Here is a 24,196-nt window from a genome sequence, read left to right on the forward strand (position 1 = left end):
TGAGGATATAGTTACTTTCGTACTATTTGTCTAAAAAACTGCTTTGAGCAATATACCCCCCCTCCTGCCCCCGGATAAAATTTTTATTATTTTAAACAATGTGGCAATTGGTAGCATTTCTAGTGAATTCAGAGGTCACATTAACCAATTAAATATGCCACTCTCTGATCAATTTATTGGCTTAATCTACATATGCGTGTACTGGAGAGACATTTGTGATGAAAGGCACCGTATATATTCTTTATTATCATAATGAATGCACTCTGATGGTTGATAATATAATTGGATGAAATAGTGGGCAGCAGAGCAACATCCATTGTTGTACTGCACTTCGACTCTCCAGTGTTTATTCTCCCCACCTTCACCAACCTGCACTAACCAGCATGGCGAAGTACAGCTCAACAACCACCCACGACGACCCTCATCCAGCAGTGGATTTCAAAAGCACTGCACGTGTTGTTTTTTCTGCCCTTTAACCAGCAAGTGGCAGAGCAGCTCCTGGTGACGTACAGCGCTGCTTACGTGAAGTTGCTGGCGAAGGGGCTTCTGTACCGGCCGCAGCTCTTCCTTCATGCGCACGACGTGCCCTGCCTTTGCCAGTACATCCAGCACAGGGTGCTACACTGCCCAGCGTAGCGACGCGTCTAAACCACAAAGACGGTGCTTCGGACACAAACAAGCCAAGCAGCCAGGAGGCCGCTGTGCCTTATAATCTTCTGCTCCGGCTGCCTCCCTCAGGCCCGACGCTCGGTTAAAGAGTGAAGCTCTTCGCTCAACGGTGCTCTGCATGACGACTGCGATTATACACAGACACGCATGCGGCAGCTTGCGCGGGTCACGGCTTTACCCGCACGGCCAGATGTCAAGCACAGCTTGCCGCGGAGCACTGCATAAGCGTGGCATGGTTGCAGTATTGTGATGTCAGCAAGTCTGCACTCTCCAATTTGGAGGCAGCTTTACAGCCAGATGATGATGGAAGATGGCTGCTGCTCCAGTGTCTGTTTCATGAACTGGCTGTTATCACGGTAAAGGTCTGAATTCATGGTTTGGAAGCACTTCCTGTTTAGATGGTTTTGACTTATTTAGGTCCTTTTTACAACTTGTGACTTGTTGCAGTAATGTTTTTATTGAGCTGTCCGAGGTGCTTTTCGGGTCGTGCCGCGTGTTGTTAAGCGCGATGTCTGACGCTTTGATCCACGTGCGGGGAGCTTCTTCAGGAACTGTACTTTCAAATCTCCCAGCACGTGGAGCGAAACGTCGGACACAATGCCAAACAAGCCATGACAGAAGCTGAAAACATCGGAAAACTACTCTGCACAACTGCAGAAACCTACGCAGTGGTTGTTTATTTGATCCCTCTGTTTAAGTTGTAGTTTTTGTGGCACTCACCTAAATTTAACTTGTAATTTGGCTCGTTGCTTTTATTGAACTACTTTCAGTTGTATTTTCACAACACAATTTGCACAGTTTTAGTTTTTATTTACTCGTCTGCATTTTGTTCGGTTCAGTTGGCGCGCACCCCATTGTTAAATGCAGTAAGTGAAAATATAGAGCGCTTAATAGTACATTTACCAACCCTTTTCTTTCCACAGCCTCACACCTACCACTCAACACGCGGAGCCCAACCGCTAGAACGATCACTCCAGCACCACTTTGCAGGACTCAATCACCCAAAAAGTGCTTTTCTAAAGATTGGGTTTTGATGCGAGTCTCAAAGCCGTGTGAAGGTGACTCAGCGTCTTACTTGACGTTCACACACCAGAGCCCTTTACAAACAATCGACACCTTTTGGTTGACTGAAGCATACGTAGGTGGGCATGAAGTGGGGGCCGCATTTTAACTACAGTTTTATGTTAGAATGTTGCCGCATGTTTAATTTAATCGCTCCATGGATGTCGTCCGCATGGAGCTGGCGTTTCACTAACGATTGTATTGAGCAGATTTTAACGCCACTAATTCCACGTGACCCTGTGATGCAATGTTGTGTTTCATTTGAAGTCCATTTCAAAATTTTGTGTTGGAACGATTTAACCCAGGAAGTGAGGAAGTGAGGAATTGAGCTGCTGGGGCCCAAGCACTCGGCTCTCTCATTGCTGCTGTGCACGCATTTATACAAGTGTTGCATTAAACCTAATAATAATTTACTTTAACTAACAAGATGTTTCTCGGACAGTTTTACAATATTTATAATAATCAAGAGTAGCCTATGCACTGCGTATATACCAGCTTGTGCTTCTTTCGAAATATGCCAGTTTTATTTATATTGGTATTGTACCAGTGTGTGTTCTTTTTTAAGTACTGTCATTTGCCAGCATTTGTACATTTTAAATGTAACCAAATAAGGCATGTCTATAAAATGCTATACAGGGACTCGTCGACTTACAAATGAGTTAGAATCCAGAGGTGTGTTCGTAAGTCGATTTGTTCGTAATTCCAACTTTACTCCTGCAGATTCCAAACGTGTTGTTGGGTGGGTTTATTTGAGCTCATCTCACTTACATGTTGGCTCTTCGCGGAGTGGTTTGCATTGGCCATTGAGACGCCTTCACTCTCAGTGCTTCTCTTTGGGGCAGTGGCACTGAATACAGAACCCATATTTTTATTCCGTTTAAATCGATATTTTTTTAAGTGCGGAATTCTCGCTGACAGGAGGTTCTGATCCTGTCTGAATCGATCCTAAATGAAAATGAATGTAAGAAATTTACTTTAGTTGTTACTTGACTTTTAAATGTTCCCCAGCCCCCCACCCAATTTGAAAAATAAATGTATTTTTTAAAGATTTTTTTTAGGTGGGGCATTGCCCCCAATGCACCTTACAAACCAGGTGTCACTCGTGCCGCTTGCATTCAACATTTCTTGGTGGCTTAAATGCCTTGAGGAAAAAAAGTGTTACCGTGCTGGATTTTTGCACGTTAAAAAGTGATGTTTACTTTTATTGAAGGTTGTCTAATCGAGGGGACATAAACAAAATATGTAAGGGGACCCAGACACTTGTGCATGATGTGAGATTAAAGAGAGTGGGATGTGTGGGTGCCATTATGCAGACCATAAGTCTACAGGCTGTTGTGTGATTTAATGTCCCTCTTGTTAACCCATCTATGTGGGTCTTTGTGTATTATCCCCTCTTATGCATGTGTTTTGTCTGGATACTCTAGATTCCTCCCCCATGAGAAAAACAATAATGGAATCGGCCAAATATCCAAAGGCGCAAGAGCCTTCTAATAAAGTGGGTTTTTTTTTTACTCAGAGGAGCTTTCCTGGATAAATAAATGACATTGATATTCATGGGGTGGAGCGGTGGAGTGGTGGTTTGTGCGCAGCGCTATGAACCAAGTGCCATGAGTTTCATTCCCAGCCAACGTAAGATTAGTGATATTTGAACTGTTCCTGGGTCCCTGTTAACCAACCCGTACTGACCTGCTTGGTGATGTATTGTCAATCAAAACCTATGGTCAATACAGTATTGGGAGGCCTTCATCCAGCAGTGGTTTGACAAAGGGCTGAAATGTGTTATTTATAGGCTGTACATTTCACGTCAATACTTGTATCCTCTATATTCAGGGGCCGCAGTACCTGGGCGGAAACAATATATTTTGGGCACCTTCCAAGGTTCAAATACTGTATATGCTCCGTTGTTATCTCTAGACCTTCACCAACTTTGGCAACGTTGATGCATTGATGATTGTATTCACATGTATACACAGATTCTTGATTATGAATTGCACCTGTTTGCACCGCGGCTGTGTTGCAGTGAGAGGGGTCTGCACCCTTGTAAGTGTGTCTCAGTTTACTGGTGCTGGAGTGTCCGCATGCCTGGACACCAGCACAGTTGGTATTCTGCACTACTGATGTATTATTATTTTTATAGCGTATCGACATTTTAATTCTTTTTATATGAGTCTTGTTTTGTGTCAGCACAGTCAATGGTATTCATGATCTGTACATGTTGCTGAATGTGTATGGACCAATACAGAAATGTGGTTTTAGTCTTTCACCACGAGTCACAGATTTATCATGAGTAAATACAATGATGCTGAAGTTAACAGTTTTGGCTTTATTGCTGAGAAGCAAAGTCGGCTATTTCGAATAGCATTGTTCAATAATCAACAGTGCATGATATGGGCTGAATAGACCTGAGCCTACTATTTACTTCGGTAACATAATTGCTCCAGCTGTAATGTTGAAATCGAGAATATGCCAATGTATGCAGTGCATAGGATCACCAAAACCCTTGTCATTTGATTGTACTGTATTCCTCAAATGACTTCCACTGTATTATAATTGTGTTGAGGAACGTAATATAAATCGTTTTCAGGCTGCCAATTACACAGTTCCAGAGCTTGTAAAGTACTTAAAAGTTTTCATAAATTATCCGTGATGTGTCTACAGATGTTGTTTCCAAAATGTAAACAGAAATCCCCTACAGGGTGCAATCTGGGCTACCATGGCCGATGTAAAATTCTCGTGAAACGCCTGTAACCCGTGACTATATTATACACAACTTACATTACCCACAGCCCCTAAAGAGTCACAGGAGTTGTGGGGCAAGTGTAATTGCGGGTAAGAGGAGCACCGGAAACGGGTCACCCATGGAAAGTGTATGCTATTGTCCACATTTATCTGTGAGTGACCATACGGATAAGAGGAGTTCTCTATTTTTGTGGATAATTTACAGCCTTAATAAACAGATGGGTGAAGGACTCATATACTTCACAACGCTGGTCAGTGTGGGTTGGTGATTGAGGGCCCAGGAATGGTTCAGATATCACTCGCCACTGATGTTAGCCGTGGCCAGAAATCAAACTTGGGTCGCCGAGTTCGTTAGTCCAGTGGGTGGGCCACTGATAATGGGATCTCCCAGTAGCACCATCCACATCAGTGCGGATAAGGGGAGTTTCAGCATTAGCAAGTTTTTGCGATTACGTTGTGTTGTTTGTAGTCATATCCTTTCTTCATTCACATGAATTCAGACTGGTGGTTTCAACAACATGCAAATATTGCACTGTGATTACAAATATGCGCCTTGGTATATTATACAATTGTTTAAGTATTTTAAATTATGTACATTTTAATAGATTGCTGCCAAAAGAAATGGTTTATTAAAGAAATATTGCAATTTTAAACATGTCGACTTGATTAAGAATGTCAAATTAACACTTTGTTCAAAACATGCACCTTCAATGCCCAAACGTGTTTCCTTGCGGTTCCCTTCTCCATGCTGCTCCATATCCTTTTATAATCTACAAGCAAAGGTGTCTCCTCGTCTGACTACAATCCTCGTGCAATCTCGATGTTCTCTACGTTTGCAGATGTTTTTTATGATTCCGAAATATTTCTCATTTCAGCCTCTGTTCGCGAGGGCTTGGATGACCTATCAATTTTCCACTGAGTCAATAAGGGGCCGTCCATAAATGACGTCACACGATTTTGGACGATTTTTGACCCCCCTCCCCTCGTCACACAACGTCACAAATGTCTGACCCCCCCCCCCCCCTCGGTGTGTGACGTCATTTATGGACGGCCCCTAATGCATGTTTATAGTCAACAGAGGCTAGACAGGGTGGTAGTTGATATAATTATTTTGCAGAACCTGATTGATAGATGTTTTCTGAAAATTGAATTGGAGAAATAAATGCATGAACACAAATTGAGAAAATATGACTCGTTTCAGATGTGCTGATGACACAGTCATTATCAGAACCAATTGAAATTAATGATGTTGGGTTAAATATAAACGAGCAAAAGCAATGTGTAGCACGTTTTTACGAGACAATACTATTTCTTTGGGAGGGACATAACTGCTAACAACATCCAAGTATTGTACTTAGGGTAGTTTTTGAAGGTGGGACAGGATCAACATTAAAACAAAAAGACGAGAGAGTAGGTTGCAGTGCTGTGGACACCTGTAATCATTCAAAGCACCCTGCCAATGTTGTTCCTCTTTCAGTGCCATTCCAAGCTATGCGTGCCCTCTTACAGCTTTTGTTCCATTTAGTTTTAATCAACCTCCATGTTTATGATCAATATCACAATCAGGCCTCGCACACACACACGCACGCCGATTGAAATTGTTGTCTTGGTATGTTGATTTTCAGTGGGATTTTTTGTTAAGCGTGTACCTGGGCAAGCAGTTTCGCATCTGTTCCTTTACCGGTAAGTCGGCGTCCGTGGATGCTTAAGGTGAACTCGAAGATTCAGGCCAGGCCATTACCTGCAGCCAAGTAACTTTTAGACCCCCTGGGCGCCTTCGCCCGTGTGGCTTTGTGAGCTCCAAGCTGGTGCCAGAGCGTGTAGCTTTGTGAGGCCCCAAGCTGGTGCCAGGGCGTGTGGCTTTGTGAGGCCCAAGCTGGTGCCAGAGCGTGTGGCTCTGTGAGGCCCAAGCTGGTGCCAGGGCGTGTGGCTTTGTGAGGCCCAAGCTGATGCAAGAGCGTGTAGCTTTGTGAGGCCCAAGCTGGTGCCAGAGCGTGTGACTTTGTGAGGCCCAAGCTGATGCCAGAGCGTGTGGCTTTGTGAGGCCCAAGCTGGTGCCAGAGCTTGTGGCTTTGTGAGGCCCAAGCTGGTGCCAGAGCTTGTGGCTTTGTGAGGCCCAAGCTGGTGCCAGAGCTTGTGGCTTTATGAGGCCCAAGCTGGTGCCAGAGCTTGTGGCTTTGTGAGGCCCAAGCTGGTGCCAGAGCTTGTGGCTTTGTGAGGCCCAAGCTGGTGCCAGAGCTTGTGGCTTTGAGGCCCAAGCTGGTGCCAGAGCTTGTGGCTTTGTAAGGCCCCCGTCTGGTGCCAGAGCATGTGGCTTTGTGAGCTCCAAGCTGATGCCAGAGTATGTGGCTTTGTGAGCTCCAAGCTGGTGCCAGGGCGTGTGGCTTTGTGAGGCCCAAGCTGGTGCCAGAGCATGTGGTTTTGTGAGGCCCAAGCTGGTGCCAGGGCGTGTGGTTTTGTCAGGCCCAAGCTGGTGCCAGAGCGTGTGGCTTTGTGAGGCCCCGTCTGGTGCCAAAGCGTGTGGCTTTGTGAGGCCCAAGCTGGTGCCAGAGCTTGTGGCTTTGTGGGCCCTCTCCTGGTGCCACCTGTCAATCACCGCGAAACCTAAGGATCACGAGGGGTGACGTCACTCACGAGGCAGCCCCGAAACAAATCCCAGAGGGCCGTGAAATCCCAATTCAAGTTTGCGTGCAGTTTTATATCGCTGCGTTTTTATAATAAGGGTGTTAATTGACGACTAATTACCCCTCTTTTATCTTGAAGAATACTCTACAGAGGCGGACGACGTTTCTATGCAAGGTACAATAAGTGAGAGCACTGTACAGATTAGTTTATCACTGTACAGTACGTCCTGTAATTCTAGATTTGAAGCTTTCGTGACTGCAAGGATTCATATTCTTAGGTTTTTTCGGTAAAGTCACGTAGGTAAAACATCAAAATTAATAAAATAAAATAAAGATCACGACGATGTGTTGCCTCCGAAACGTCGTGATCTTTATTTTATTTTTTATTAATTTTGATGTTTTACCTACGTGACTTTACCGAAAAAACCTAAGAATATACGTCCTGTAATTTAAAGTGGATAACGTTACGTGATTGTATTTTAATACAATTTATTGATAACCCGGGCCTTGGTATGTTGTAAATTGAGGGTCAAACTTGGTTTCACTGCCATCACAATTCATACCTTTTTTTATGGCGGTAGAGTAATTCGTCTTAACATCATCGGCATCTTGTTGAGTAACATTATATTATACATTAAACTAGTCTTAAACCGTATCTTGTGCATTATGTATTGGACTTTAATGGGTTTTGCAGCCTTAAATCTGGTGGACAGGACGGCCACTAATCGATATTTACGAATAAAACGACCGCACTTTATAGTAATATTTCACCCACGTTGCTTCACGCTTGGTGACAATCGTCACATAGAAGTAGAGTACAACATCGGTACCCCCCCCCCCCCTTCGCTACGTGACAATAAGGTCCCGACCACTATCCAGGCTCAACACTTGCTTAGCTTGCTCCCACATGCGAACGCTCACGAGTTGATTGTTCATCATCATCAACATCATCACGATCCATGGCATGGGGCAGATATCCCGTAGGTTGTCCCACTGCACACATCATCATTGGCTTCCACGTTATTCTCTCGTCTTGTGCCGGATAAGCTCAAGTAGCGCCAAAGTCTTTCTGGCAACAATCTCTTGGGTCGCCAAGCCAATCTTGAGATGTTAACTACCTCGCCAGGTATACAGGAGGTTGTGGGTTCAATCCCAACTCTCTCCCTCTGACGTCTGCTGCTGTATATTTGGAGTTTGTGTGTCTCTCATCATCATCATGGTGGCTATGAGATGTTAACTACCTCGCCTGGTATGCAGTAGGTCGTGGGTTCGATCCCGACCCTGACGCCTGCTGTATATTTGGAGTCTGCGTGTCTCTCATCATCATCATGGTGGCTATGAGATGTTAACTACCTCGCCTGGTATGCAGTAGGTCATGGGTTCGATCTCGACCCTGACGCCTGCTGTTTATTTGGAGTCTGCGTGTCTCTCATCATCATCACGGTGGCTATGAGATGTTAACTACCTCGTCAGGTATACAGGAGGTCGTGGGTTTGATCCCGACCCTGACACCTGCTGCTGTATATTTGGAGATTGCGTGTCTCTCTTTCTCCCCGTGGTCGAGTTAATTTTCTCCGGCTCCTGCGGGTTTTCACTCCACATTTAGAAACGTGCGTTTAGAGTATTCGGCTGCTGTAGATTTCCACGTTAAAAACCACTTCGTTGAGCTATCATTTGTGGCCAGGTCGCTTCTGAAAAAGAGCCACATACCTCGTTGGGCCCTACCTGGTAAAATACAACAACAAAAATAGTTGATCTGTTTGGTCTTAACAGAGAGTCGCAGCGCTTTGGCAATTATTGGCACCTGCTCATCCAGTGGCTGCCGATGCCTTTCTGTGGTTCTCGCGCCTCTTGAAGACGTCCACTCGCTTTGAGAGTGAGTGAATAATACTGTGTGTGTTGTAAGTTGAACTTATTATTCGTTGGGCTTCGTGCCTTTGGGGGTGTTTTGTCTTGCGTTTTTTGCAGGTGGTGCTCATTCAAGTGCCGACATGAGTCACGGCAACGATGATGATGATGCAGCATTTGCAGGCTGTGCAGAAAATGCCGACTCCAACCGCAAATTCAAATTAAAGCCCTCAAAGGCATCTGGAGAGCCTCAACGACCACTGCAAGGAAATACAAAGTCTCGCAAAAGACCAACGGCTGCATTCTCGACGTACTTGTCTATACTTGATGTTCACTCTACACTGTGGAATTAGTTAAATATAAAGTATTAGGTTCTAGTTCTTGCGCGTGGCAATATTTTCTGGAGCTAAATGCCATCTTCAAGGCCTGCTAAGTCGCAAGAGGGCTTCGGGACAGACAATTATTGTGGTTTTGCAATTCCTAAATTTAAAAGAGCGCAAACTACAGTGGTATTCGATATGATCCATAGTACTCTTTGGTTCTTTCGGTAAAGTCACGTAGGTATAAAATAAAATAAATCACGACGTTTCGTGCGCAACACAAGCGTCCATCATCAGGTGGGATAGCATGGTCAGTCTGCCTCAGCAGCAGACCAAAAGAACCAAAGAGTATGGATTCCTGCAGTCACGAAAGCATCAAATCAAGAATGATCCATAGTGTTTGGGTTACATGGCCAGAACTGTACTGTGGCTTTTATTACAATTTCCCACTAAGGAGTGATGTGCGCGCATCAGCCTGGTGACGTTCCGATGTAGTTGATGGTTACACTAGTGTCTTGTGAAAGTTCCTACTGGATGACGGCCTCACATCGCGCCGTGTGTTGTGGTGGTCGGGGGTTATTTGATCATATTTCAGCACGCTGGTCAGTGCAGGCTGGTGAAGATGTGGAGGCATGGATGTACAGTACAACAGAATATTTTTTTTACCCACACTGCCCTTTGCATGGTGGAATATCCAAGTTCTATCCTGGCTCAGCCATGTTTAGCATTTTGAGTGATTTGGTCCAAGGCCAATTCAATAAAAGCATTTCAAACCTTGCTTGGGATTTTTAAGCTTTAAGATTACATAAAAAAGAATTTAAAGACATTTTATTAAGTCAGCATGTATCAATCTCTTTAATGATATTATTCTAAATGTTTATTTCGTTGAGTTTTCTTTAAACATTTTGTTACAGTGGCGCTGAATCAGATCCAGAGGGAAAAAGACTAAAAACATCAGATTCGGATGATTTACAGTTTTTATCACAAGAGGTACAACATTTTAATTGTCGACACGTAAACACCGTCACAGTATACATCAGTCATATTGGGTATCAATTTGTCATGCCTAAACTCGGCAAATATTTCTGCAGGTTCAGCCGTCCCCACTAGATGGCGGATTATGCAGTCTTTTAATATTTAATGATGGTGCTTGTGCTAAAACATTGGTTCTCAACATACACTATTTTGTAAGGAAGCCCCCCATCAATCAATACCATTAGTCTTTGCTCTCCCTGACTCCCACGCCTCGAGTGGACGCGGTGGTAGTATGTCAGGTGTTTTAACACGTAGGCTTTTGTGACCCAATATTTTCCATAAGAGGTTTTTAGGGTTTACTCTCCAACACACCTGTGCGCTGAACCCGTAACGAATTGGCATGTTTTGTTTACGTGACAAACCTTACTAATTGGTTGTGTCCTGCGGTGATGGGGTTTAATGACACATTTATGTTTACACGATCTAACCCAAACAATAATAAATTGTATTGATGAGGCTGTTCATAGACACTGACTTTGCTCTGCTACCTTTAGAAAAGTGTATTGTATACGATGAAATGTGTATAAATGTTATGGATTTTATGTTACAGATCCCTTCATTGAAGCCTACGAGTGGAAAATACATTCCAATCTTTAAAAGCAGAAAGTCAAAAATGTTCATGCTTCAAAAAGAAACACTTCTGAACGCTGCTGCTCTTCCTACAGAAGTAGGCGTTATAATTTGTTCACATGCTATTTGATATGTATTATCAGCTGTATTGCCATGTTTTGCAAATATATTAGCAATTTTAAATGAAACGGTTTTGTACAGCTTATATATCCTATTGGATTTTATACCCAATTGTATTCTATTTTAAACATAAAGTACCGTGTTTTTTTTTTCTGTAGACTCAAGCGATCAATTCCACAAAACACTCCATCGGTGAATATTCTAAACTGGAATGTTTAACTCGTGTAGTCCCGGAAACGCAAAGCACAAGCTGCGATCAAAATCGTGATTCAGAATTGCAAGAACAATTGTCTTCAATGGTCTATGAACAAGAGCAGCAGCACATTGATTCTGACACAGAAGTTCTGCTGCCAGAAAATGGGACGGATTCAACGAAAATAAAATTGGATGAATTGAACGCGATAGAAAGTACAAGTGCAAACCAAGAAACATCTTTCCTGAATGAGGCGTACATAGACAGTGTGGAGGATGTGACGACCAGCCTGCTGACAAAATCGTTGGCGGAAGTTGAATATGAGAGGCGTGACGATGAGGTGGATGTTGGTGTGGTACATGTCGATGAGGTCCAAATTAATCGGGATGAACACTGCCATGTTCATTCTCAAGACCAGCGTAAACTTGATTTAAATGAAGAACTCAAGCGTGATTCTCCGCAAGAAGAAAGGGCAGAGCCTGACAGAACGTGTGATTTAGATGCTAAATGTGTTGGGATTGCACTCAATTGCCAGTCTGTGTATCCCATCCCAATTGACATTCCTACAGATGTTGTTACAAAACCACTATGTGTGGATTGTATTGTGGGATTGGATTCCCCAGTAATACAAAAAGAAGTGTATGGGAAATGTCTGACTATTGATGATAATGAAGAAAACAAAAGCAATTACCCAAGTCAGCATGATAATACAGAAGGCAATGAGGAAGACTGTGGTAGGACAAATATTGCTGATGAATGTCAATTAAACGTTAAAATTGGGAATGGCCATCCCACCGAGATCTTACTGGCTAATAGCAGTTTTGTACCTGACATTGCCTCTGACATGCATACAAATATCTCGGCAATAGACATGAGCTTTCATAACCAAACACAGACACTGCCCGATTGTTTGGAAGAGCATACAGATAGAGACCAAAGTTCTAGAGAAAACAGCGGTGGCGTTGAGAAAACATATTCGGTTTCTAGTAACAGTCCGTTCACCTCATTCAAATGGGACGGAGAGTTTGGTTACACATGATGAGTCATGTGGTACAGTTAATGCTGATATAGAAAGCAGCATTTTGGAGAAACTCCAAATGCCTGTAACTTTTAGAAATAAGCTGTCCAGAAAAGGACAGAAAGGTGAAGTGGTTATAAGTGAAAGCATTGTCTCATCTTCACACCCCTTTGCATCGGTTTCAAATGCCGACATGTCAGATGTGCGGAAACAGCCGAACGCTGCAGAATCACACAAGGTCCTTTCAATAGAGGCACCCCTGAATTTGCGATTTGAAACGCTGGCATCGACAGCCGTTGGTTTTCAAAACAAAAATGCAGCGGTGGTTACACAGCAACAAAAAGAAAAGGACCCTTTTAGCGGTGAAACATCTAAAATGATATACTCTGATGATGGCACAGAAACAGTGCACTTGGGATGCATAATAGCACAAGGCAATCCAGATTCATTAGGTCTGAATAACAAAGCTGAAATCGGTCGGTATTTCCAGCCTGGAAAATGTGAAAAATATATTGAAGAACGTATTTCAGATGAGCCATTGACAAGTGAATCTTGCAAAGGAAAAAAGATAGTTCTGGGCATGGAAACTACAGTACGTTGTGCTGCAAAAAAGCATGAACAATTACTGACTGAAAAAGATGATAAAAAAATAGCAGGTGAAGCTCATCAAGTCTTCTCAGCTGAAGAATATAAACATTTTTCTAAACATCAAAAATTGTCAGCTCAAGAACATCAAGAATTAACTGAAATAAGTAAAAATGTAGCTGATAAACAAACAATTTCAGTGGAGCACGAACATTTTTCAGCTGAACAACATCAACATTTGTCAGTTGAACGTCAAAAATTATCAACTGAGCAAAGTAAAGAATTATCAGCTGATGAACATGAAGATTTAACAAAAGATGAACATCAAACATTTTCAGCTGATGAACTAAAAAATATATCAGCTGAACAATATAAAGAATTATCAACTGAGGAAAGTAAAGAATTATCAGCTGATGAACATCAACATTTAACAACAGATAAACATCAAACATTTTCAGCCGACGAACTAAAAAATATATCAGCTAAACAATATAAAGAATTATCAACTGAGCAAAGTAAAAAATTATCAGCTGACAAACATGAAGATTTAACAACAGATAAACATCAAACATTTTCAGCTGACGAACTAAAAAATATATCAGCTGAACAATATAAAGAATTATCAACTGAGCAAAGTAAAGAATTATCAGCTGACAAACATGAAGATTTAACAACAGATAAACATCCAACATTTTCATCCGAAGAACTAAAAAATATATCAGCTGAGCAAAGTAAAGCATTATTAGCTGACAAACATGAAGATTTAACAACAGATAAACATCCAACATTTTCAGCTGACGAACTAAAAAATATATCAGCTGAACAATATAAAGAATTATCAACTGAGCAAAGTAAAGAATTATCAGCTGACAAACATGAAGATTTAACAACAGATGAATATCCAACATTTTCAGCTGACGAACTAAAAAATATACCAGCTGAACAATATAAAAAATTATCAACTGAGCAAAGTAAAGAATTATCAGCTGACAAACATGAAGATTTAACAACAGATGAACATCCAACATTTTCAGCTGACGAACTAAAAAATATATCAGCTGAACAATATAAAGAATTGTCAACTGAGCAAAGTCAAGATTTACCAACCAATGAACATACAGATCATCAAAACTTCTCAGCCGATGAAAAACAAACATTTCCAGCTGAACAATATGAAGAATTAGTCACCGAAGAAGCGGGTATGCCACCACAAAGTGTTTGCACCGAAAGGGACGGCTGCTTTGTTGCCATGCCCCCTGCACCTGCAGGCATCTTCAAACAAGAACCATTAAAAGGAACTACTGTTCATCCAAAAGCCGGCGACAAGAACTCGGAACACAGCCGCAAGTCGCACGCCGAAGCTAGTGGAGTTGTTGATGATTTGCTCTTACAAGACACCCAGTTGTGTGAATTTTTCATGAGCGAGCTCAGTGAAGGCAAGTAAACAAAATATGTATTACTATCTTTGCGTGCTATTTAACAGTTTTTGGTTTGTTTCGGACAAGATGTGATGGCAACAGCATTGGAGTTGTTCATCAAGTGTTGAGGGAATGATTTGGAAGCTGCGTGGCCTATGTCAAGGAGCTAACAGTGATCCATGAAGGTTATTGTGAGGGCCTCATGGGATCGAAGCAGTGGCACTAGGCGCGATCATTCCTCCGTGTCTCTGAAATGTATTTTCAGCCTCCCGTCAGCTACGTTTTCTGTCTTGGCCAACAGCCTCAGTCTCCTACTAATGATGTCACTGGGGATGAGTAACCATGATTCCTATGTCATGTAGCCAAGGGGACCCACAAATGATTTGGGCAGGGGTGGGAAGCACAGTATATGGCTTACCCTCCTGTACCAATATTTTGTTCCTAGAAATTAGTTTACAATATAGAAGTGGAAATTGCAAGCAGAAAACTTGTAAGAAAATGAATTCCTGAAATGTTTGCTGTTTTGAGTTACAGTACTATACAATAATTTCCTTACAGACAATGAAATGCAGATGAATGAAAATATTGAAACTCCAAGCGATATCTACATCCAAGAGAAATCTTCAGAAATTGTTGTGAACACTGGAAGGTAGAGCTTGCAACTCTTGTTTTTGTCAGCACCAACCAGAGCAATTGCTAACATTTCCAATGTGTTACATAATACTTTGTCACCTCCGTGAAATTGTGTAAATGTAATCCACAACAGCATTTATTTTGTTCCTTTTAGATCTACACAGACTGCTAAACTGAGGGATGCCACTGACACAGTGTGTCGCCTGATTAACGAGATCTCAAAAATAAAGTAAGACTCCTTTGTGACTTATACTATCACCTTCATTTTGCTTCATATCGGTTACTGTTAAGGTGACAGGGTGGCTTAAGTCAGATCACTAAGCCACCTTCACTGTGATCCTTTGGTTCGTGTCTGGGTAAGCAGCCCATCATTAAACCAGGTTGTCAAGTGTAGTGAGTTGATGGGTCTCAGTCTAGTCATCAATTACCATGCAAAACGTTTAATTAAATTAGGCTTTCATTAATTTTGCTAAATTCCGGAATGAATAAAATATTGTTTTGATTACCATGCAATGAATCTTACTCCACGTTTAGAAACATGCGTTTAAAGTATTTGGCTGCTATAAATTTCCACATGACGAGCCACTTTGCTGAGCTATCATTTGTGGCAAGGTCGCTTCTGAAAAATACCTATATAGCTCATTGGGCCTTACCTGGTAAATAAAAACATGGTTCTCTTGTGGACAAAAATTGTCAATTGAAGGTGTTAAAGGTACAGGTGTGTATTTCCTTCAGCAGGCCATTCCCTAACGTGGGGTTACTCTGCTGTGCGAGTCCCAAACGGAAACTTCACCTTTCATGACATGACGCCGATAGGGCAATTTGAATACACGTTTAACCTCATAATCAACGTTTTTGGGTTAGATCGCGTTATTTATAAATGTGTCGTAACCCTCCACCACCCGACACGGCCAATCAGCAAAAAAGTGTCACGTTGACAAAAGCGTGAAACCACAACATTTACAATTGTAAATTGTAAATGTTGTGGTTTTACGCTTCAACACACCGGTGGGCTAAAGCAGTGAACTATTTGTCTTTTGTCAACGTGACACTTTTTTGCTGATTGGCCGTGTCGGGTGGTGGAGGGTTACGACACATTTATAAATAACGCGATCTAACCCAAAAAGTTGATTATGAATATTGGTCGTGAAAGCCTACGTGTTAAACTGACGTTTAACCTGTGACTAACCAACGCCCAGTAAGTAATTGAGACCTAATATCTCATTGCAATGGCTTATACCTGGCCAGCCATGTAGCACAATTTCATGCCCGAACTGCAACATTTAATGTTAAGATGATGCTATTAAAACGACAAGCTTGTCAAACGGCTTGACAAAACATTTCAGAAATCTGTACAGTATGACTATATTTGTATTAACACTTAGAATATATTCATCACAGCACAATGAGGTTACATTTGATGTAAAGTGAACTGAGACATGCTTATATTCTTAGGTTTTCGGTAAAGTCACGTAGGTAAAAAATTAAAATTAATAAAAGTAAAATAAAATAAAAAAAACCTTACCATAATAATAAAAAATGGACCGTTCCTGGCCCATTCCCCCCCCCCTCAACCACTATATATACGGGATAGTATCTCTTGTAATCTCTCATTTACTTGATACAGCTATCGTGCTGTGACGGTTCCACCTGAAGACGGAAGCTTGTGTTGCCTCCGAAACGTCGTGATTTTATTTATTTTATTTTACTTTTATTAATTTTTATTTTTTACCTACGTGACTTTACCGAAAACCTAAGAATATGAATACTTGCAGTCACGAAAGCTTCAAATCTAGAGACATGCTTAAATTGCACACCCAATTCGTGTGTGTGGCCTTCTCGCATGCCCTACATTGTAAATGTATTTGAGCATATTTATGCACCTTTAAAATTGAACTTTGATACAAAAATCATGCTGGGCCTCATAGAAGTGTGAAAACCAATTATATTACGGTGTGCTTATGCAAGCATGTTTATAAATAAGTCATGGTGTCATGCTTTAAAAGCCCCGTGTTTAATAATGCATGCATTTTGCTGGAAGTAGCAACATCTCATATGTCAACCAGTGATGGTTTCAGCCCAGTCAACAATGACTGCACTTAATTTGACTAAATCCCAGCTCTGAGAATGAAAAATGTCTGTTGACTGTCATGTCACGACCATTACCCTCAGTGGTAGGGTGGGTGGGAAACTTGCCCTTATTGTGTGGATTATCAGGCACTTGAGGGGATCTCTCTCTGATATCCGCTTGTCAGCTTTCCGTTAACATAAAGGATTTGCACTGCTCTGTGAGATCGGAACGGATTCATCATTGGTGATAGTGGTCGGAATAGAATTGGTGGGAAAGCTATGTAAGGCTACAATCATAGAAGCCTGTGGTTTAATCTCCAGCTATGTATATTATACAACACATCTTGAGTACTGTGAATAATCGTTAAGGTCAGAGTATCTTCTTGGTTCTTTCGGTAAAGTCACGTAGAATGGAAATAATAAAATAATAAAAATAAAACATAATAAAATAATTCTCACGACGTTTCGGCCACAACGCAAGCAGCCGTCCTCAGGTGAAGAACAGGTCTGTCGGAAAGACAGCGTCTGAATGGGCACCACCAGGCTTGGCAGCGTATATTTAAGCTGGGTTGGAGGGGGGAAGGGGCGTCTTGACAAAGGAATTTGCATATCAAGAGGAATTTAGCATATTTATTGGTGTGGTTTGTCCTTTTTGTCCACGAAGCCGCCAGGTGCTATCTGTCCACCGTGGACTGGAGGCAGCGAAGCAGCACAGAAGCTGGAAGGCCGACTTTTCAAACAGGAACACAAACGCCACAAGACCCAACGCTTTCCCAGCAAATGCCACCTGGAAGTGATGCACGCTGTCGAGTCGTGTCCTGGAGGGAATGTATAACCCACATATTCTTGGGTCTTTCGGTAAAGTCACGTAGATAGGTTCAAAGAAAATAACAAAACTACGACGTTTCGATCGCAACACAAGCGGTCATCTTTTTCCTGAAGACGACCGCTTGTGTTGCGATCGAAACGTCGTAGTTTATTCTTATTTTTTGTTGTTTTCTTTGAACTTATCTTCGTGACTTTACCGAAAGACCCAAGAATATGAATTCCTGCAGTCACGAAAGCTTTCAGTCAAGATATAACCCACATTTGTATTTTTTCAAAGAAAACCCGTACAAACATCATTGGAAGATTTGACAAACAACGTTTAATAGATACTCTTAGGTTTTTTCGGTAAAGTCACGTAGGTAAAACAATTTAATATCAAATTACTAAAAGTTATAATAGAAATAAAATAATTATTTTATTTCTATTATTTTAGTAATTTTTAATTTTATTTTTTTACTTACGTGACTTTACCGATAAAACCTAAGAGTATGAATCCTTGCGGTCACGAAAGCTTCAAATCTAGAATGTTTAATAGTTTGTATTGTATTAACTACCTTTCAGATGGGCGTTCAATGATCTTAATAATAGACTTGTTTCATCCACTTGCCCACTCTCAACGTTCTCAATTGAAATATGCATAGCAATTATTGCCCCATATTGCAAAACCTTGGTAGGACCCTCCTGAAAAAGAGTCACGAGACTCAGTGAGGCTTTCATGGGTAAACAGAAACTTAAATTAAGACTCCTTTCAGGACAATAAGGTGGTGTGGGTTTTTGAGGTTTCTTTACCCAGGATATCCCATATATGTCTATCACAGTGCGGAGTGGCATAACCTGCATAATCGATACAATCTTTCTGTCGCGAGGCTTAAGGAGTATTTCTCAAAAGTCTTGCTGAATTTATAAAGTAAGACGATGTACGAGGTATTATTTGGGTCTTTCGGTAAAGTCACGTCGATAGGTTCAAAGAAAATAACAAAACTACGACGGTTTTTTTTCCTCCTGATGACGGCTGCTTGCCTTGCGATCGAAACGTCGTAGTTTTGAATTTTTTTGTTGTATTTTAACCTATCTACGTGACTTTACCGGAGGACCCAAAGAATATGAATTCTTGCTGTCACGAAAGCTTTAAGTCAATATTGAATGTACGAGGTGTTTTGTTGGTTTTAGAAAAGTCTCAGTTTGCCGGTCGGGTACGTTAAAATGTTGAACAAATTTGCGCATTTCTAAAGAACGTAATATTGAGCAAGCTCTGCGTTTGCAGTTTATTCAAATATAAACACTGACGACCCGTCCGTGAAGTTACAAGCGGCTGTGTTTTAACATCTGTGCCGAGTCAGAAAACACCGACAACTGGGGGAGGGATGATGCACTGTGACGTGCGAAAAGCACCTCTTGGTGTCGTCCCTGCCTCTTCCTGTGCACCATTACTCGGCACATTCTCGCGCTCGCTATATTACCAATGCCCACGCAAACGACAGCGCACACGAAACGCGATCCTGCGAGCGCGCAGACACAATAAACGCAGTGCGAGACCAGGACCCATTTCAGATGGTGTGACTAATCATTAACGGTAAGCTGACTTTATCGTGATGTTAAGCGTGCGTTGTGGTCAATGTTCAATGTGATATGGTTGCAGTACTGTACATGGTTATTTAAATATACCGTTTTAAGAGGTGTATTTTTCTTGATTATTTCTTAACGAAACATGTTTTCAAAATGTGTGGTTTGTCAATGCTGTAAACAATACATTTCTGACTGTACAATATAACACCTTGTTGAAAATATGAAAACATTGTTTTTTCTGAGATCAATAATTATCTCTTCGTAGTCGTATCAGGGAAAGCCTAAGTCATAACTTTCAGGAGGGCCGTGTGGCAAATCCATGAATGAGTGGCATGTGGCAAAAAACGGGGGCTTACCGGGAGAAAAACCCATTGTGTGTGCGTGGATAAGACTCAAAGCTCCAGTCAAGAATGCATTGTACCCCATTGGGTGACCATACTGTCCACGCTTTGTATTCCCAAAGCAGGCTTCCATCCAAAAACACCAAATATTGATTTAGTCATCTGACAAGATCGGGTGTATTTGGGGCACATTGGTCCTACATTTATATTTGTGCACACATTTCCAAAATGTTCACGTGGATCATAAAAGTAGTATATCCTTACCGGGTTATACTAAACATAACACGAGTCTGTTGGTTTAACACGTAGGCTTTCGCGACCAATATTCATAATCAACGTTTTTGGGTTAGATCGCGTTATTTATAAATGTGTCGTAACCCTCCACCACCCGACACGGCCAATCAGCAAAAAAGTGTCACGTTGACAAAAGACAAATAGTTCACTGCTTTAGCCCACCGGTGTGTTGAAGCGTGTAAACGTTGTGGTTTCACGCTTCAACACACGGGTGGGCTAAAGCAGTGAACTATTTGTCTTTTGTCAACGTGACACTTTTTTTCTGATTGGCCGTGTCGGGTGGTGGAGGGTTACGACAGATTTATAAATAACGCGATCTAACCCAAAAACGTTGATTACGAGTATGTTGCTCCGTTTGACTTGGCCAGGCGTCACCACATCCTCTTCACCCCTCCGTTTTCTTAGCCGAGCGACTTAACATTCTCGTCATTGTGACTTGGCAAAAGTCAAGAGTGCTTTCCACATCACTTCATTTCTGAGTGGACTAAAGAAATATACACAGTGTTCTCCATTACCGAACAGGTTTTTTTTTCTCTCAAAACAAATTATTCAATCAGCACGAGTGATATAATATAACACGCGTTCTTTCGTCGCCTCTTTGAAGCCTGCAGCTATGTGGCAGGCAAGATCCGCTCGTTGTGCTGCGAAAGCAAGCACAGCACACCAGCTGATCCCATGCCAAAACAGACACAAGGTGAGACACACTGAACGTTGCATAATTCTGGGCTAATAAGCAATGAAAGTAACGAAAAAAATAGATGGACATTTTTTTTATTGCGTAAGTTGTCGTTTCGCGACCTAACAGAGCGTGGCTTGATTAGAGATTGGTGCCAGAAAGATGTGCCACTACTTGAACAGTTTGGCACAAGACAGGAAAGTGTAAACATGACGAAATGTGCAGTGAACGCCTACGGGCTATCTGGCCATGGATCGTGAAGATGAAGTTTTCGCAGCAGTGCTGAATAGCTCTCCGATAAGTTTTTTGGGGGTTTTACTGCGTGTTGTGCAACAATGTCCGACGTTTAAAGCCAGCTGCAGGCAACACGTGGAGCGGGATGTTCGACATCTTGCCGGGTAGCAGGCGGTACAACCTGAATACGCATTTAACAGCCAATAGACAGACTTGAAAACAAATCTAAATTCTCAATTACATCAAATTTTGCTGACGAAAAATCCATTATTTTCAGAGTGTAACCCTTTGTATCAGGGTTACACTGTGGCATACGGAACCTAACAACAGAGCTACCTCTGAGACCCCTTGAAATGACTTCTGTTCCACACGGCAGCATTTTTCAAACACTGCCAATTTAGCCAAATTAAGCGAAGAACCAAATTTAATGTAATTGTTTGTTTTTGGGCAGTCATTGGATACCGGGGTTAGACCATTACCTCGCTACAATTGACAACCCAATTTAATCACATGCCAGCATATTGGCGGTGTCAGCGCAGCACTCTGACCCCGGACACATCCGGACACATCTAGAAGTGTAAACCTTGATTTGCATCCGCGTGTACGCATCACGTCCAGGGACCATGTGAGTGGACCTGAACTTCTGCATAGTTTTGGGGTGCGACATTGAACCCATTTCTACGCAACGTGTCAAAACAAACTTGTTTTTTCTCTCCTCCCACTGTAATAGCTGCAGGTGGATGCAGTCGGCCGCGAGTGACCCAGCCCTGCCCATCCAACGAACATCTCCCACAGCCCACGGCCGAGCGCAGAGGATGATATTAGTGGAAGCGCTGATGGAGTAAAGCACAGCCCTTCAGCGCCCTTCCTCTCATTTCCCGATTGCCCTCCCACCCAAACCCCAACACGCCAACGCAGCCGTTAAATCAGCAGACTCCACGCAAATTCGAGGCGTAAACCAGGATTTCACTTTAGCCGGATCCATCCGCATCATTGCCCCTAAATTATTTCCACACTCGGCACACACCATCCGGTATATAACCCTCGATATGGCTGTGACAACTGGTCGCCTGCCACCTCACCGCCTATGACCCAGGGGATATTTAGCGAGAGATTAAGCCCTGGGCAGAATGATCAACACCCCCCCCCCCCCACTCGATGAATTGTGATTTCGGGTGGCGATTCAAAAATGGATTGTCAACATTGTGGTAATCTTAGGTCACGTGAACCCGTCACATACAACATTCGAATCAAAAACACTGCTCCTTGACTTCCGATGCACGCTATTTGACGTGTGTGTCGCAAACCTTAATGGTCTCTATTAAACAGAGAGGTCAATACACCCCCCCCCCCAGCACAAACCTACACATCGGTGATACGTTTACCAAGTGCCTGAATGAATGCTGTACTCGGGCGGCGGGGGGGGGTTTATCGTGTATTTCGTAGCTAGTGGCTTTCCTCTGCTAGGCCACGTGTAGTGACGTTGGTGATGAGCTTATGAAGTCAGCAACATTAACTCCCCCCTCTGTGGGAGGTGAACCTGCCCGATGTCCTCTCATTAAGAGTTAAGCATCAGCTATGCAAATGCTTTCCACTGCAAAGTTTACATTGTACTCTCAGGGTCATGCCCCAACGATGCCAACGATAGCACTTAACAACGGACAAATTGGGTCATCCTAAATGACCACCGAACAACAACGCTGCACACAATGGGGGCCACAACGTGTCCGGCAAAGGGCAGTGTGCAGCAAAATTCATCGTTGTACTGCACTATGCGTGCACGTCTGAGTCCCACTTGCAACAGCGTTGGTGAAGTATGGTCAAATAACCCCCCCCCCTGCTCCCAAGACTTGCACGGCGTGGGGAGGCCCTCAACCAGCAATCGATTGACAAGGGGCTATCCACAAGAACACCGACATCAGCAAGCCACAGGAGAGTAATTGTACGCTTCAAGCAGGATCTCAATACCGCATTTTGCTTAACTGATGCTCGACAAAACTGACTTAGCACATTCCCTAGCAGAAGAAAGTGGTTTTATAGTTAAGCTAGTGTTTGACACTTTTGTACTCCTCACAGGAAGCCGTTTTCGTGTGTTATTCACCTCTTGCAATCTAAATAAAACTCGCTTCAAAGATTAATTCACCTTAGAACACTTTAAAGTGGTTCGTCGTCGATTTACAGATTCCGCCGTCACTGTTTACAATATGCAACAAAAAACGAAGCAAGGGTGGTACAGCAGCTAGGACGAACACGCTGCTCAAATGTGAACACTTTTTACTGCACAAACACGTTTGTACTGCAAGAGCAACCGGTGGCTTGGAATTAAATGAATACCGCATAACCACGATTTTGCACGTGTGGCGTCAATGATTTCTTTCGTCCGAGCATCCAAAACGAGGTGGCGCTAGACCCTAACGTGTGCACAACACGTACACCCGCCGACTAATGCTGACAACACGGTAATTCAATGAAGGTGTTTGGTTGGCGATGGAAAAACAAATACGGATTTCGTCGAAGTAAAATATGCCCACCGGGTAGACACTTGCTTTGAATATGATTCAGACTCTATTGCTTAGCACGATGACAATCTCGTGTATGCCATTACGCACTTACCGCTTTCGTGGAATTGCCAAATAATGTAATATCGTTGTTTTAAAAGGTAATTATCTTATTCTTGGTTCTTTCGGTAAAGTCACGTAGAAGGGAAATAATAAAACAATAAAAATATAGAACAATTAAAATTCTAACGACGTTTCGACTACAACACAAGCAATCATCAGGTGTGAAATCCAAATTTTCTTGCTGTGGATTTCACACCTGATGACGATTGCTTGTGTTGCAGTCGAAACGTCGTGACAATTTTTATTCTATATTTTTATTGTTTTATTATTTCCCTTCTACGTGACCTTACCGAAAGAACCAAGAATATGAATCCCTGCAGTCACGAAAGCTTTAAACCAAAAAGGTAATTAATAAAATTACAGTTTGGAAAAAAAACACCAATAACATTACAAAATATATCAATTGACCCAAGTTACACAAGAGTTCAGTCCCAGCTCAGCATGGGGATAGGGCTCGCAACACTGGGTAAGTAAAACACTCGTCACTCAAAAGACAGCAGTGCAAGTCTCAAAACACGTCGTGTCAAAAAGGATCCCGGATGGGATTTTGACCAATCGAGAGGGTTTTCTTTCTGGAGCATTTTTGAATTTGGGAGAAGGAATGTCCCCGGAGAAAAATCACAAATTCGTGTGAACACAGCACGATAACTGTGCACGGGTTAGCAATCTTGCTGTACTGCATAACGAGAGGTACCTCACTGCTCTCGCTGGTGAGCTTTGTCACGCAGAGGT

General features: G+C 42.4%; 2 protein-coding genes and 1 long non-coding RNA gene across 4 annotated transcripts in view; all 3 read left to right on the top strand.

The window, feature by feature from the left end:
* The window catches only part of TMEM268 (transmembrane protein 268), a 60,897-nt gene extending 55,774 nt beyond the window's left edge, over nucleotides 1-5,123 (top strand). Inside the window, exon 10 of the mRNA XM_061550500.1 lies at nucleotides 481-5,123. Coding sequence (XP_061406484.1) covers nucleotides 481-636 — 156 coding nt within the window. The 3' untranslated portion in view covers nucleotides 637-5,123. The remainder of the gene's footprint in view (nucleotides 1-480) is intronic.
* Nucleotides 5,124-7,135: 2,012 nt separating this feature from the next.
* LOC133341786 (centromere-associated protein E-like) lies at nucleotides 7,136-17,786 on the top strand. Of its 2 annotated transcripts, XM_061550501.1 has the most exons (8): nucleotides 7,136-7,269; nucleotides 9,063-9,252; nucleotides 10,177-10,252; nucleotides 10,848-10,964; nucleotides 11,146-14,219; nucleotides 14,760-14,850; nucleotides 14,989-15,063; nucleotides 17,569-17,786. In XM_061550501.1, the coding sequence occupies exons 5-8, from the start codon at nucleotides 12,278-12,280 to the stop codon at nucleotides 17,699-17,701; spliced, it is 2,241 nt and encodes a 746-aa protein (XP_061406485.1). In that variant the 5' UTR covers nucleotides 7,136-7,269; nucleotides 9,063-9,252; nucleotides 10,177-10,252; nucleotides 10,848-10,964; nucleotides 11,146-12,277; the 3' UTR covers nucleotides 17,702-17,786. The 2 variants fall into 2 exon arrangements, with proteins under 2 accessions (XP_061406485.1, XP_061406486.1); XM_061550502.1 differs by lacking the exons at nucleotides 14,760-14,850; nucleotides 14,989-15,063; nucleotides 17,569-17,786 and having other exon boundaries at nucleotides 11,146-14,217.
* Nucleotides 17,787-18,164: 378 nt separating this feature from the next.
* Nucleotides 18,165-23,190, top strand: LOC133341788 (uncharacterized). Its single transcript, XR_009755064.1, has 3 exons — nucleotides 18,165-19,305; nucleotides 20,538-20,627; nucleotides 21,574-23,190. It is a non-coding gene; the product is annotated as an uncharacterized LOC133341788 (long non-coding RNA).
* Nucleotides 23,191-24,196: the final 1,006 nt, after the last annotated feature.

The sequence above is a fragment of the Lethenteron reissneri genome, chromosome 12 (assembly GCF_015708825.2).
Source record: "Lethenteron reissneri isolate LAM-NWPU_2019-01 chromosome 12, ASM1570882v1, whole genome shotgun sequence".
NCBI lineage: Eukaryota > Metazoa > Chordata > Hyperoartia > Petromyzontiformes > Petromyzontidae > Lethenteron > Lethenteron reissneri.